The following is a 15189-nucleotide window of genomic DNA, read 5'->3' on the forward strand; positions in this document are numbered from 1 at the left end:
AATTGAGATAATGCTCCCGAGAATGGTGGTTACATTGTATTTATACATTTGCAATCAAAGGAGGGACATAGGTGGGTTACATGAAATTCATTGGTGATAGATTAAGGAGGAAGGATAAAGTAAAGCAGGGAAACCCCTGGGATTGGATAAAAAGTAAAATGATGGACACATACTTAGGTGGGTGCAGGATCAATTAACATGATAATGAAGGATTTGTGGTATCCTGGCGCCCAGCACATTCGGTTGTGCCCCAGGGGCTCCAGAAAAAGGGAAGTTACAAGTTACCCAGACATTTCAAGGGTATGTTATCATAGATGCAAAAAGACAGATAGGCTCAGTTAAGGCAAAGCTTGACCTTGTCAGTGAAGATACTGGCCTAGGACGTACTGGCCACCATAACTGTTTTCGTTAAAGTTTAATTTCAGACCATCCTTTGTGGTTACTTTAGGTCTCTGAGTTTGCAAGACTGCCATGCAGGCCTCCCCTGAGCTTGTCAGGTCAGCATGTGGCCCCTTTTGTCCACAGCAGTAACATCTCAGACATTTCTCACAGCAATATGTATCCAAGGGAAAAAGAAACACAGGAAAAAATAAACAAATGGAACTACATCAGACTATAAAGCTTCTGCACAGTAAAAGAAACCATCTATAAAATTAAAAGGGAACCTACTGTATGGGAGAATATATTTGCCAATGATTCATCAGACCAGGGGTTCATCTCCAATATATATATAAACAACTTATAAAACTCAACACCAATAAGACAAAAAATCCTATTTAAAAGTGGGCAAAAGCCCAGTGTGGCTCAGTGCTTGAGTGTCAACTTATGTACTGAAAGGACAGAACAGGACTGGTAGCTATGTCCTTAACCCCTCTCCCAAGAAAAAGCCACAGAATGTATCAGTTACTCAGCCTGCCCTTATCTCGGCCAATGGGAAAGGGGGGGGGGGGAACTAGCCCAAGGCCAAAAGTATGTTAGCCACCCCCCCTGTCTTTGTGTAACCAGACCCTAGCTGCACCCTGCCCCCACCTCCAACCCCAAGCCCTATAAATTCTTTGTTCTCTTGGCTCTCTTGCATCCAGTAATGGAAGCGGGGGCGGGGGCGGGGGTGGAGGTGGGGGTGGGGGGAAGACCAAGCGAGCTTGTATTAAAGACTCTCTGCTTTTGCATCAGACTGGCTGGCTCCCTGGTGTGGTCTTTTGGGGATCTTGAAATCTGGGCATAACAGTACCAGGAGGTTGTGCTTTGATTCCAGTCAGGACATATGCCCTGGTTTCGGGCTCTGCAAAATAAGGGGTGTGCAGGAGGGAGCCTATCAATGATTCTCTCTCATCATTTATGTTTCTCTCTCTCCCTTTCCCTTCCCTTCTGAAATCAATAAAAATGTATTTTCTTAAAAAAGTAAAATGATAAATACATGCTTCTTTTACATAGGTGGGAAAAGGCAACAATTAACAGATAACAATAACAGTGTGGGAATTTGTGGTCTGTGCCCTGGCACCATTTGTTGTGCCCTGAGGGGTCTGGGAAAAGGGAAGTTACAAGTTACCCTGACATCCCACAGGTTTGTTATCTCAGATGCAAAAAGCCAATAGCCTCAGTAAAGATCGAAGTTGATCTTTGTCAGGGAAGACACTGGCCAAGGACATGACTACCCACTATAAACTGCTTTTAACAAAAGGTTTTAATTTCAGACCATCCTTTGTGGTTACTTTAGGTCTGAGTTTGCAAGGCCGCCATGCAGGCTTTTCCTTGAGTTAATCAGACTAGCATGTGGCCCCTTTTCTTTCACACAAGTAACAGTAAATCCCTATGCTAATTAGCTCACTACTAGTCAATATAGGGAAGTTACTGACTCACTGGCCATGTAGATCGGCCCCCAGCTTCACCCCTGTGACTGGGCTCTCAGGGGCTCCTCCCTAGGTCTGCAGCCCCGGGAGGTGCCCCGGGGCGCGGGGCTGGCATCGGGAGGAGCTAGCAGCCGCAGGAGCGGAAGCGGAAGCGCCCGGGGCGCAGCCATGGAGACGCGTGGGGTGGGGCCGCTGGAGGCGCGCCACCTTTGACCTGCCATCGGGCCACGTCAGAGGCCGGCGCAGACGCAAGTTCCAGTCGGCACCGGAGCTGCGGGCTGGGGACTGCGTGGTTGCAGGGGCCGCGGCGGGCGAGCCGCCATGGAGGTAACGCGGCCCGAGCCCTGAGCGGCGCACTTGGGTTGGGGCCCACCGCCTTCTCGCCGAGCCTTGCGGCCCCGGGTTGGACGCGGGGGTAGGCCCGGGATGAGGGCTCAGCAGCTCCCCGCAGTCTCTCCCACCGTCCCCGAATCCGCCCCTCGCTGTCCCAGGCCCATTAGAGCCGCCCCTACACGATTGCTACGATCAGCCCCAGCGACAGACCCCTCCTTCCCCAGGTCTTTCTCACGGTAAAGGTTTCCTCCACCTGATCCCACGGAAGGGTTTTTCCCTCTCAAGGTTCCGCGTTCTGTTCCCGATTAGGAAAACAGTTTGACCACTTGGGTTTGATTGTTTTGCAGGATCCTGTCCAACATGGAGTGGCTTCACCAGCCACGCCTGGAGCCGGGAAATCGAAGGTGAAGAGAATACTTGACTAGCAGGCTCCCTGGAGAGTAGAAGGCTGATGAATTGGAAAACTGTGGCATTGAGGGCGGGACGGGTTCAAAAGAAATAGCCTTTCTCCAAGGGCTTTCCCTTTTAATTTACACAGTCACCCACCTGTTCCCTTTTCAAGTTTACTGGTATGAAAAGAGTTGATTTTTTGTTGACTTCCTGTGCCTGGTTAGCACAGCTGAGAATTCTGCAATTTTTCAGATATAAACAAAGCAGTCTAATTTATGACGATTCATATAGTGTAGTGGAAAGGGCAGACATGGGTAGATAAGAGTCAAGGACTCTGTTCTGTAGGCTTCTCCTATGATGGGAAGAGAGTTCAGTTGTATAATTTTCATGGCCCTGTACAGCCGTTTACCCTTCACTGATTCTCAAGGATAGCGGTTTATCACTTGCATGCTAAGTTTCAGGCACTCTAAACACTCCTTCATTTCAGCTTCATGGTAACCATGAGATAACTACCATTGTTCCCCAGTTTTACAGATGAGCCCACAAGTTAAGTAATTTTCCCTGAGTTTTAGTTGAAGCCGTAATGCAACATGATTCATCTTATTGCTATAAGAATTATGCTTACATGTTTTCATGTAGCCAAAGACTTGTCTTGGATAGAATGAAACACTTTTACAGCTCTAAAGAACTTTAAGTAGGATTAGTCTGTCCCCTAATTTACAATTAAAAAAATCAAAACGGAGAAAGTGTCTTCATCTCTTTCAGCAATATCTGTAAGACCTGAGCTGTTTTTACATTTCCTAGTAGTTGCTTAACTAATAATTGAAGTTGCATTTGCTCATTTTTAAAAATGTAGTGTTTGGTTGACTTACAGTAGGATTTTCATTTTTGGGGAGATGTGATGTTCTTTTGCAGTATAGTAGAAACATGAATTATAACAAATTGGTAATGTCACTACATCTTTCAGCTGGAAACATTGCCCAAGGAAGATCTTATCAAGTTTGCCAAGAAACAAATGATGCTAATACAGAAAGCTAATTCAAGATGCACAGGTATTGGGATGAAACTGTTTATCTTAATCACAATATTATTTAATCATAGTTAAAAATTAGTTTTTTAATAGTACATTTGTTTGTTTTGTTTACTAGTGAATCCAGTAAAATCTTAGACAGTGTAATGGAATTTGTTATTTAACATTCTATTTGCCTCTGATTATTTTTTTAACCTCACATCTCTAAACTGCAGTTCCTTTGAATTATTAAAATACAGGAAGATATTTAAAACAATTTGTTGAATTAAGCACCTTTTTTTTAACTTAATTTAGATTGTATATTCTTCTGAGTCAAGCATGTTTTCTAGAGTAGTCAGTTGAAATGTTAGAGACACAAGGTTGTGAGCCAAAGAAGTAAAACAAGGCCTAAGTAAAGTAATAAAAGATTTCCACTTCTGGAATTTTGAATTATATTTATTTGCTGAAGTTGATTGAGTCCTTATTTAGTTTGCCTTTCTTTATATTCCGAAAGGATGAATAAATTAGTATCCTTTTTAGTATGTGTGGGTTAGTGCTTAAATTTTCAGTGACTTAACAAATGTTAACTGCCCAGCCTAAAAGCCAAGATTTATTTTCTGTTAGGAAAAATCAAATTATGTTTTGGGAGGTTGGATCAATTTGTGATAGAGAGAGTAATTTATTTGGAAAGGTGTTCTAGGCCCCAGACCTAGACATGAGTTGATGAAATAGATTAACATGTATGTTTAATATGAGGTTAGTTGTTGCTTTAAGATTCTACAGTAAGAAGTTGTTTACAGCTGAAATAATAATGTCTGGGATTTGCTTCAAAAATTTGATAGAAAGGAGAAAGTGAATGCAGGTCAGAATGAAACAAGATTGGCTATGTAATAATTGCCAAATCAAGGTGATGGGCACATGACGAATAATCAGTCTATTCTCTTTACTTTTATATATTTGGAGTTTTTCATAATAAAAAGGAAAATAACAGATAATAATGGGTTAATATTTTCTTAAATTATTTGCTGCTTCTAAAATGTATTCTTATTTATAGTGATTTTTTTTATTTTTTATTTTAAGAATGTACTTATTCCTTTAGCCAGTTATTTTTTATTTCTGAACTGGAATCTTTTTCTTTTTTTTTTAAATAATTGTTTAGAATTAGAGAAAGAAATTGAAGAACTCAAATCAAAACCTGTTGCTGGAGGAACTGATGAAGTTATTAAGGTGATGAAACAGTTGTGAATATTGCTTTCATTTTGATTTATTTACTTAGAGGAAATGTCTAATGACCTATCAGATTTCCGTGAGGGCCGTCAGCCTCCTGGAGCACTCTCTAGCTTTCTGCCTCTGTTTCTCCACTTCCTCTCTGCCCTTAGATAAGTTTGTAATCACTCTGGCTGACTGTAAAAAGAGAGGGTTAAATGAGCTCTGGCTCCTTTCTGTTCTGAAATAAGTATTATTCCCTCTCCTTTTCATCAAACACACTGTAACTATGGTTGTTGACTCAGTCTCAGCCCTGTTCTTCCCTCTCCCCCTCAGAAAGCCAGAACCTTGATTTGGGGGCTGATCATTTATATATACATTTAACCTACAGTAGTAGATAGGTATCCCTGGGCTTGACTACTGACCCATATCTCACAGGTGAATTTCTAGCTATTGGGGGGAAAATTTTTGCTCATTTCTCGAGTCTGCTCTTCAACATGACTATCCTCTTCTCTGGACAACCAGGGACAGCACCATTTTCGAGGCCTTTAACATTAGAGACTCCTCAGCTCTCCTGTCTCTAACTGTGTGTGTGTCAGTCACCAGAGAAGTATTTTTTTTTCCTTCAAGATAATGCAGTAGTTCACCCTCCTTCTCCCCATGTCCATGGCTCTGTGTGAAGCGCTTCATGTCATATGTGACTTAATTTTAATAACCCCTAACTAGGCTCTCTTTCTCTTCTTACTGCTATATCCAATTGCCAGATCACAGAATGTTATTTTTACCCTGTTATTCTGCTTAAGAACCTGAGTTGCTTATCACCTGCCATTAACCCTAATAACTAAATACTTTTTCCTTCCCCCACTTGGCCTAACCTTTTGAAAGTTTTGCTTCTCAAAGCTCTGCAATCATTTTTCCTTGCTTTTCCATATTTATAATTTGAGTTTTGCGATCTATTCTTTTATTATATGTTATCTTACACTCTTATTAGATGGCTCTAAACTTGTGAGCAGTGAGCAATTGAAGGACTCCCAGAGCTTTCCCTGCTGATAGCTCTCGCAGAAATGGTGAACATTCCTAAAACCACCGAACTTTCTGTAAGAAGTATGGCAAGCATCAACCCCATAAAGTTAACACAGTACAAGAAGGGCAGAGATTCTCTGTATGCACAGGGAAAACGGCGTTATGACAGGAAGCAGAGTGGCTATGGTGGGCAGACTAAGCCGATTTTCTGAAAAAAGGCTAAAACTACAAAGAAGTTTGTGCTGAGGCTTGAATGAGTTGAGCCTAACTGCAGATCTAAGAGAATGCTGGCTATTAAGAGATGCAAGCATTTTGAATTGGGAGGAGATAAAAGAAAGGGTCAAGTGATCCAGTTCTAAGCTTCATATTTTGTTTGATTATATGACAATAAAATCATGATATGTTGACTTCAAAAAAAAAAAGAAAGAAAGAAAGAATGACTTCCAGGAAGTTACTACAGGAGGTCTTAAATCCCTATGCATCTCATGCAATATACTTTTGTTCTTTATTCAGCTAAAATAGTATATAGTGAATGGCATGCACAAATACCACTTGGATTTAAAATGAACTGATTTATTTAAATATTACTGAATTCATAGTAGTTTTCTTTGTTTATCTCGTCATTATGTTATTTTCTTAATCAGTTCTGGCCAATGTACAACTACATGGTATTTAAGAGTACAGTCTGGAGCCAGACTGCCTGTCAGATCTTCAGATCCCTGCCTGCTCTGCCACTTACCAGCTGTGTGACCATGGCTAAGTTTCTTCATTTTGGTGACTCAGTTCCTTCAACTGTAGACTAGAGATAATAATACCTATTTTTTATAGGGTTGTTTAGAGTATTATGAGTAAATAAATGTACAGCACTTAGAACTGGATCTGTCACATAAGTACTTGATAATTATTCATTATCATTATTACTTTATTTTTTAAAATATTTTTATTGATTTCAGAGAGGAAGGGAGAGGGAAAGAGAGAGATAGAAACATCACGATGACAGAGAATCATTAATTGGCTACCTCTTGCACATCCCCTACTGGGAATCGAGCCCGCAACCCAGGCATATGCCCTTGACTGGAATCAAACCTGGGACCCTTCAGTACACAGGCCAACGCTCTATCCACTGAGCCAAACTGGCTAGGGCTCATTATCATTATTACTATGTGTTTGTGGGAATGTTTTATGCACATTTATGTATGCACACCAGAAGGAGGCTTTTGTATTTGAAAAGAAAACCACAAAGATTCTCTTCTAATTTGTATTATTTAACTCTTAGTTCTTAAAATACTTTTTAAAAAATTCCATTTTAGAATACCTAAATATCTGCCCCTTATTTGTTCCTTATCACCAATCAGTGTATTCTCCTATTCTGTCAAAACTGTTCCTAGAGATGATATTAGAAAATTTCTCTAAGTTAGCCAACATTGCCTTTTATTTTATTTTAATTTTTTGCAGGAGACATTTTTGTTGTTGTTAAATATATTTTATTGATTTTTTACAGAAAGGAAGAGAGAGGGATAGAGAGTTAGAAACATTGATGAGAGAGAAACATCGATCAGCTGCCTCCTGCACACCCCCTACTGGAGATGTGCCCGCAACCAAGGTACATGCCCTTGACTAGAATCGAACCTGGGACCCTTCAGTCCACAGGCTGACGCTCTATCCATTGAGCCAAACTGGTTAGGGCAGGTTATTAGTTTAATAATTAACCCATGTTATCCTAACCACACAAGTCCCAGAAAGTAAAGGTTTGGCAAAAATTTAGCTGTCTTTTACAATGACTTCTGTTTTCCAAATGGTCAAATTAGTACTCTCCTGCACTAATTTGATCTGGTGGTTCTCTAGTATTGCTGCACAGCTTTCCTGGACTTGGCCTCTTGCCATGATTCTGTGAATTTCTACACTGCTTTCCTATGTTGGCCCTTCTGTTTCTAGGTCACATGTCTTCACCTTCTTGGTTAACCCTCTCATTTGGTATAGCATGTCCTTCTATAGCTTCCTAAGAATGGATGCATGGGAGGAAAATTTTTGTCATCTTATGTATTCAAATGGATTTATTCTGCTCTCATCCTACCTAATAAAAGAGTAATATGTAAATTAGCCTTCACTCCGTGACAAAGACGGCAGCGCCCATTGTGGCCGGGGTGGGACACTGGCAGCTTCACCCCGGCAACACAAGCCCAGCGTCCGTTCCCCAGCCGCGTGGAGGGAGGGGAGGGAAGGGTCCTTGGGCCAGAGGCCGGGATGAGGGACGCTGGCATTGTTGCAGGCTGGACTGAGGGAACTCCCCCCCCCCCCCCTTCATGAATTTCGTGCACCGGGCCTCTAGTGTTTGAATAATAGCTATAACTTGACATCGAAGTCTAAACTTCCTACATCTCTGTTTTTTTAAATAACAGTTTTTCTTTATTATTTCAGTAGTAGCCCGGTGCATGAAATTCATGCACATTAAAAGGGAATTAATTAGAGGAAATATTTTAATATTGCTATTTGCCCTTTCTCTATAATAGAAGTGTCAGAACTGAAAGAAAATTAGTAAAATGTATATGAAAATCTTCCTCCTGTCAGAGTCTGGGGTACGCTGCGGGACCCAGAGTCAAGTCTCCCCCGCGTGCACCTTGAAATTGCACGAGATTCAGACCCGACCTGCCCCACCCCCATTGGGCGAAATCCAGACTCGGCCAGCCTCACTCTCATCAAGCCCCGCTGGGCAGGGAGCGCAGCCTCAGGTCCCCCATCAAGCCCCGCCAGGCGGGGGATGCAGCCTCAGGGCCCTCGTCAAGCCCTGCTGGGTGAGGGACGCAGCCTCAGGTTCCCCGGCCTGGTGGGGGTGCGCGGCCTTAGGTCCCCCTGGCCCAGGGCAGATGGCGCAGCCTTAGGTCCCCCGTCAAGCCCCACCAGGCGGGGGGTGCAGCCTCAGGTCCCTGCCCTGGTGCCACGCAGCCTCAGGTCCCTGCTGATTGCTCATTACGGGAACCCCGCCTCCGCTGTGGGCGCAGCCATCTTGTGAAGGTGTGGGGGTCAATTTGCATATTGCCTCTTTATTATATAGGATATAAGTCCAGAGGTAGGCAATTCAAGGATGATGGACGATGAAGTGTTTTTTTTTTTTTTGCCAGTTTTATAGAATAACTTGGGAATTCTTTTTGTTTTTCACTTTGTCTGAACAAGTTCATATGTAATTGGTATAATCTGTTCTTTTAAAATTTGATAGAACTCACCAGTTAAGCTATCTATTTCTCCTGTTTTCTTTGGTGGACAATTTTAAATAGCTGGTTTGATTTTTAAGTAGATAGAGTGGTGTTAATTAAACTTTTAATTATTTGCCTTGAGTTAATAAAGCTACATTTTTCTAGGAATTTCTATTCATTTCATTCCAGTTTTCAATTTATTGCCAAATAATTGTTCATATTACATACTCTATTTAATCTCTGATTTATATGTAGATATTTCTCCCCCTTTATTCATTATATTGTTTGTTGCTTCAGACTTCTTTTGATCAGTCTTACTAAAGGTTGTCTGCTTTGTTAGCTGACTGTAATTTTTGAACTGTTTTCGATTTTATCAATTTCCACACCTATTTAATATCTGTAGAGAATAACCCTGTCTCTGCCCTAGCCAGTTTGGTTCAGTGGATGGAGTATCGGCTTGCAGACTGAAGGGTTGCGGGTTCGATTTCTGTCAGGGGCACATGTCTGGATTGTAGGCTCGGTCTCCAGTGCAGGGTGTGTGGGAGAAGGCTGATCGCCTATGGGCAGGTCTTATTTTCCCCTAGAGCAGCGATTCTCAACCTGTGGGTCGCGACCCCTTTGGTGGTCGAATGACCCTTTCACAGGGGTTGCCTAAGACCATCCTGCATATCAGATATTTACATTACCATTCATAACAGTAGCAACATTACAGTTATGAATTAGCAGCGAAAATAATTTTATGGTTGGGTCACAAGATGAGGAACTGTATTTAAAGGGCCAGAAGGTTGAGAACCACTGCCCTAGTGGCTTCTCTAGGATTTCACGCATCTGCGTTTCCTAACCAGATTTTGCTCCTTGTCAAAGCAAATCTTAATTCTCTCTCATCATTGATGTTTCTATCTTTCCCTCCCTCTCCCTTCCTCTCTGAAATCAGTTTTTAAAAGAAAGAAAGAAAGGAAATATATCTTTAAAAATAAAATAACCCTGTCTCTGAGGGAGACAGGACATGGGTAAATTTCTTGCCTATTATTCTAACCACTCCCTATTCATACTATCACCCAATCCCCAATTTTTGAACGCAGTATACATTGTACCTTCAACAATATCTGTTGCCTCCAGTTCCTGAGCATTTAATTCTCTAGAGTATTTCTAGTTTCTCATAAGTGTTTCTCTGCAAAGGCCCTTAGGTTATAGCTTTCTTCCTCTCTCTAATTCAGTTCCTCCTCTTCCACTTTCAGTTTTCCAAAAATATGTTGAAATTTCACATATCCTCATGTCCTTTCTTCTTTTCTCTTTGTTCTTATGTATGTTCCTTTTAAAATCTTTCATTCTTCTTTTAGTGTGGTTTGGAAAAGGTGAGGAGATAACTTATGCATGGATCAATCCATTATATTTAACCTCGGGCAAACGAATCCTGTTTCAAACAGGCATTGTCTGAACATCTGGATGCTGTTCTTCTGGAAAAAGCAGAGACTGAGCAACAGTGTTTTTCTCTGAAGAAGGAAAATATTAAAATGAAGCAACAGGTTGAGGTAAGGCAATATTTTAATTTTTTTATTAACTTATATAGTGTGGTAATGAATTTTAGACTTAAGATCTTAAAAAGCATCTGATCTGACTTTAACAGTTTACAAACAAGAAAATAAATTGATATTTAAAAAGAAAAATAAATTACTCAACTACAAGAGATAGAGCTAACATTTCTTTGTTGCATTCTTTTTTTTTTCCTTTTTGATTTCAGAGAAGAAGGGAGAGGGAGAGAGAAAGAAACATCAGTGATGAGAGAGAATCATTGATTGTCTGCCTCCTGCACGCCCCATACTGGGGATTGAGCCTGAAACCCGGGCATGTGCCCTTGACCAGAATCAAACCTAGGACCCTTCAGTCTGCAGGCTGATGCTCTATCCACTGAACCAAATCAGCTAGGGTTAATGTCATTCTTTAATAAAAATGGGGTAAAAAAGAAAAAAAAAGTATGTATTTTATGAAAAAGTATTTATGTAGGTCGAACCTCACACATATTCTAAATACTATTATCTGTTCAGTTCTAGGATATGCAGTTACCTCTTGGGTCTGGGCAAATTTTTCCAAAAAGGCTTTTATTATTCTACTCAAGAGATAGTTGTTAAAGCCTTGTGATGTAATACAAGTTACATAATTTTTCCTGTTAAAAGAAAATTAAATTCATAAATTTCCTAGTTATTACTCTGAATGGTATTAATACTGTTGATATATATTGTCATATTTAAGGTAGTCAGACCCTAAGTAGAATTCTTGGAATACCAGTGTCCTATTTTTCTAAGTACTTTCCTGTTTTCTCTACTTAGCCTGTGACGAATACTTTTCTTGAGGACAGGGGTTTCTTTTTTCTTAATTAAATAATTATTTTTAATTTTTATGTCTTGATTTTTTTTTTACGAGAGAGAGAAAAACATTGATTTGTGATTCCACTTATTTATGTATTCATTGGTTGCTGCTTTTATGTGCCCTGACCAGTGATTAAACTCACATTTGGCATATTGGGACGACACTCTAGCCAACTGAGTTATCTGCCCAGGGCTAAGAAAATAATTTTTATGTACTTATTTTTATAATAGGATTCTGAAAATAAGATGGAAGATATCCACAAGGAGTTTGAACAGTCACAAAGGAACTGTATGAAGCAAATGGAAAATTTGAAAAATGAATTAATGGCAGTACATTGTAAACACAGTGAAGATAAAGCTAGATTGCTGAAGGAATTGGAAGAAGAAAAAAAAAAACAATTAGAGTTTTCAGAACAACTTAAATTTCAGAGTGACTCTGAAGATAATGTTAAAAACCTGCAAGAAGAGATTCAGAAAATTAGGGCAGCCTTTGAGGAGCAAATTTTATATCTGAAAAATCAATTAGAAGCTGCCAAAAATGAAAAGGAGCAAGAAATTACTCATCTTCAAAAAGTCATTGAGGCTAATTCTCAGCATTACCAAAAAGATATTGATAGTTTGCAAGAAAAACTTATGCAGTTGAAAGCTACACATCAAGAAGAAGTGAAAGAATTGATGTGCCAAAATGCAGCATCTGCTAAAGAACAAGAAGCAGAAGCCAATAATTTTAACCAGCTAAAAGAGAACTTAGTCAAACAGTGTGAGGCAAGTGAGAAGGACATTCAGGAAAAATATGAATTAGAAAACTTAGGGAAAGCCTCAAATGCAAACCAAGAAAATCAGATGTCTTCTTTGCTCTTACAAGATACTTTTGTAGAACAAATAGTAAATGAAAAAGTCAAACACTTAGAAGATACTTTAAAAGAACTAGAGTCTCAACATAATATCTTAAAAGATGAGGTAATTTATATGAATAATCTTAAATTAAAACTTGAAATTGATGCCCAACATATAAAGGATGAATTTTTTCATGAGCGGGAAGATTTAGAATTTAAAATTAATGAATTATTGCTAGTTAAAGAAGAACAGGGCTGTGTAATCGAAAAATTAAAATCTGAACTAGAAGATTCAAATAAACAACTTTGCCATATTACAGAACAGCATAACAAAGAAATACAGAGTCTTCAGGAGCAACAGCAAAAAGAAATATCAGAACTACATGAGACATTTTTGTCAGATTCAGAGAAAGAAAAATTAACATTAATGTTTGAAATACAGTGTCTTAAGGAGCAGTGTGAAAGCCTACAGCAAGGAAAGCAAGAAGCAGTATTAAATTATGAAAGTTTGCGAGATATTATGGAAATTTTACAAGCAGAACTAGGGGAATCTGCTGGAAAAATAAGTCAAGAGTTTGAATCAATGAAGCAACAACAAGCATCTGATGTTAATGACCTTCAGCAGAAGCTCAGAACTGCTTTCAATGAAAAAGATGCTCTTCTTGAAACTGTGAATCATCTCCAAATAGAAAATGAAAAGTTATTGTCACAAAAAGAACTTGTACCAGAACTTGAAAAGGCCATAAAAAATCTTCAAGAAAAGAACGATGCATATTTAGTTAGCCTCAGTCAGAGAGATTCCATGTTACAAGAATTTGAAGCAAAGATAAGTTCTCTTACAGAAGAAAAAGATAATTTCATAAGTAAAATTAAAAGTTCTCATGAAGAAATGGGTAATCTCCATATAAAATGTGAAAGGGAAGAAAGATTAATTCTAGAACTTACGGAAAAAGTGCAGCAAACTACCCAGTACAACAGTGAACTAGAACAAAAGATAAATGAACTGACAGGAGAACTCGAAGAAACTTCAAAAGAAAAAGACCAGAGTAGCCAAGAACTAGAAAAGCTTATGGTTCAATTGAAAACTCTCTCTGAAAACCAGGAAGCACTGTCATCTGAAGTGAAGTCTCTTTATGAGGAAAATAGTAAGCTAAGTTCAGAAAAGAATAATTTGAATAGAGATGTGGAAGCTTTATTGTCTCAAAAGGAAGAATATTTTATTCTTAAGGAACACATTTCTGAATTAGAAAAGAAACTTCAGGTAACAGTTCAAGAGCGAGATAATTTAAATAAACTGTTTGAAAATGAGCAAGCCCAGAAGTTATTTGTCAAAACTCAGTTGTATGGTTTTTTTAAACAAATGGAGCTGGAAGTAGAAGAAAATGAAGAGCAAGATGTTACAAATGTTCTACAAGCTGTAGGTGAATCCTTAGCTAAAACAAATGAGGAAAAACATAACTTGCTCTTTCAATATGATAAAAAGGTATTAGAGTTAGAAAAAAATATTAAGTGCCTTGAGGAGGAGAATATAGTTCAATATGAGGAACTTAGGTCTTTACTGAGAGACTATGAACAAGAGAAAGTTCTCTTAAAGAAAGAGTTAGAAGAAACTAGGTCAGAAAAAGAGGCCCTGCAGTCTGATCTTCTAGAAATGAAAAATGCTAATGAAAGAACAAGGCTTGAAAATTCGAATCTTTCAATTCAAGTTGAAGAAATGTCTCAAAAATTGTGTAGCAACTTTGAAATCCATAATGAAAAAGAAAAATCTTTTATAAAGGAACTTGAAAACCTAAGGCTAGCACTAAAACAAAAAGAATCTGAATTGCAAGATGTGAAAGCAGAGTTGATATTAAAGGTATTTTAATTTGAATTTTATCAATTTAAATAAATTCTTAGTTCAAATTGTGAGCTCTAGAAAATATATAAACTTTTTTACACTTCAAAGCCAGAATTTAAATTTTTGGCATTTAAACTCAAATGGGAAATTTTTGAAAAATACATTTCATGATGACTTTTTGGTTTTGGATCATTTTAGAATTATGATCTTGCATAAGATTAAGTGATATTGTGTAATTGTATAATTTAGTCAACAGCAAAACTGCACTAAGAATGAAGAAATTCGAATTTCATTCTTGTGTGAGGTACGTATTACCTTTTTTAAGGTCAATATTACCTGGTCTCTCAAGGGAAGAAAAAGACTGTTCACCAAATTGCTTTTTGTTTGGATTCTTTAATAATGATTTTCTTAATATTTAACATGATGGCCCATTCATCATTAGGAATAAAATGATTCTGTTTTTGTTTTTTTGTTTCCTATAAAATCTAGGATTCCTTTGAGAAATCACCTTCTGTAGAAAATAATCAACTTCCTTTAGTAAAAGAACTAGAAGAAAAAATAGGTAAGTACCGTTTTGCATATGTTGTCACAATTATACAGATTCTCCTTAGGGTTAAAGTAGGTTGGGAAATATAGAAGCCAGTTAATAAGTCTTTAAATCATAATAAGCAGCTGTCTCTTCCTAATATCCCCTTTCTTGCCCCTTTGCCATCTGTTTGTCTTCTCTTTCAAAACTGTCACTTTTTGTTTAATCCAAGTAAAGGACTGATATGATTTTATTTATAAATGGTTCCATGGTTAAATAAACAAAGTATTTGAATGCCCAGTTACCTAGGCACTAGTAATAGAAAGGTGATTAAGATACAGGTCATGTCTTCAAAAAGCTCACTGCCATAAGGGGCTGTTATTACATTAGTTTGATGTGTGTGCAAGGTACAGTGCTGGTGGTACTAAAAGTAACTGCCTGTTTTAAGTTAGGAAAAACATCACAGTATAAACTACTTTTCGTGTGTCTTGAAGAATGAAAAATTTTCCACAAAAGGAAGGTATTTTAGCAAGAGGAAACAGCAAGAGCTTGTATGTTAACATATATACCATCAAGGAGCATATTAGAAGTTCCTGGGGAGGCAGGAGTCTGAGCATAGACA

General features: G+C 38.6%; 1 protein-coding gene and 1 pseudogene across 2 annotated transcripts in view; both read left to right on the plus strand.

Moving 5' to 3' along the window:
• The first annotated feature begins 1948 nt into the window (after positions 1–1948).
• The window catches only part of GCC2 (GRIP and coiled-coil domain containing 2), an 80197-nt gene continuing 66956 nt past the window's right edge, over positions 1949–15189 (plus strand). The window contains exons 1-7 of the mRNA XM_081086172.1: positions 1949–2177; positions 2531–2587; positions 3541–3625; positions 4742–4809; positions 10430–10534; positions 11600–14059; positions 14531–14603. Of these exons, the coding sequence (XP_080942298.1) occupies positions 2172–2177; positions 2531–2587; positions 3541–3625; positions 4742–4809; positions 10430–10534; positions 11600–14059; positions 14531–14603 (2854 nt within the window). The 5' untranslated portion in view covers positions 1949–2171. The remainder of the gene's footprint in view (positions 2178–2530; positions 2588–3540; positions 3626–4741; positions 4810–10429; positions 10535–11599; positions 14060–14530; positions 14604–15189) is intronic.
• LOC308515665 (large ribosomal subunit protein eL42-like) lies at positions 5853–6301 on the plus strand (annotated as a pseudogene). The gene has a single exon. The product of its transcript is annotated as a large ribosomal subunit protein eL42-like (transcript).

Source organism: Myotis nattereri (assembly GCF_964212035.1).
Source record: "Myotis nattereri genome assembly, chromosome: 3".
Classification (NCBI taxonomy): Eukaryota; Metazoa; Chordata; class Mammalia; order Chiroptera; family Vespertilionidae; genus Myotis; species Myotis nattereri.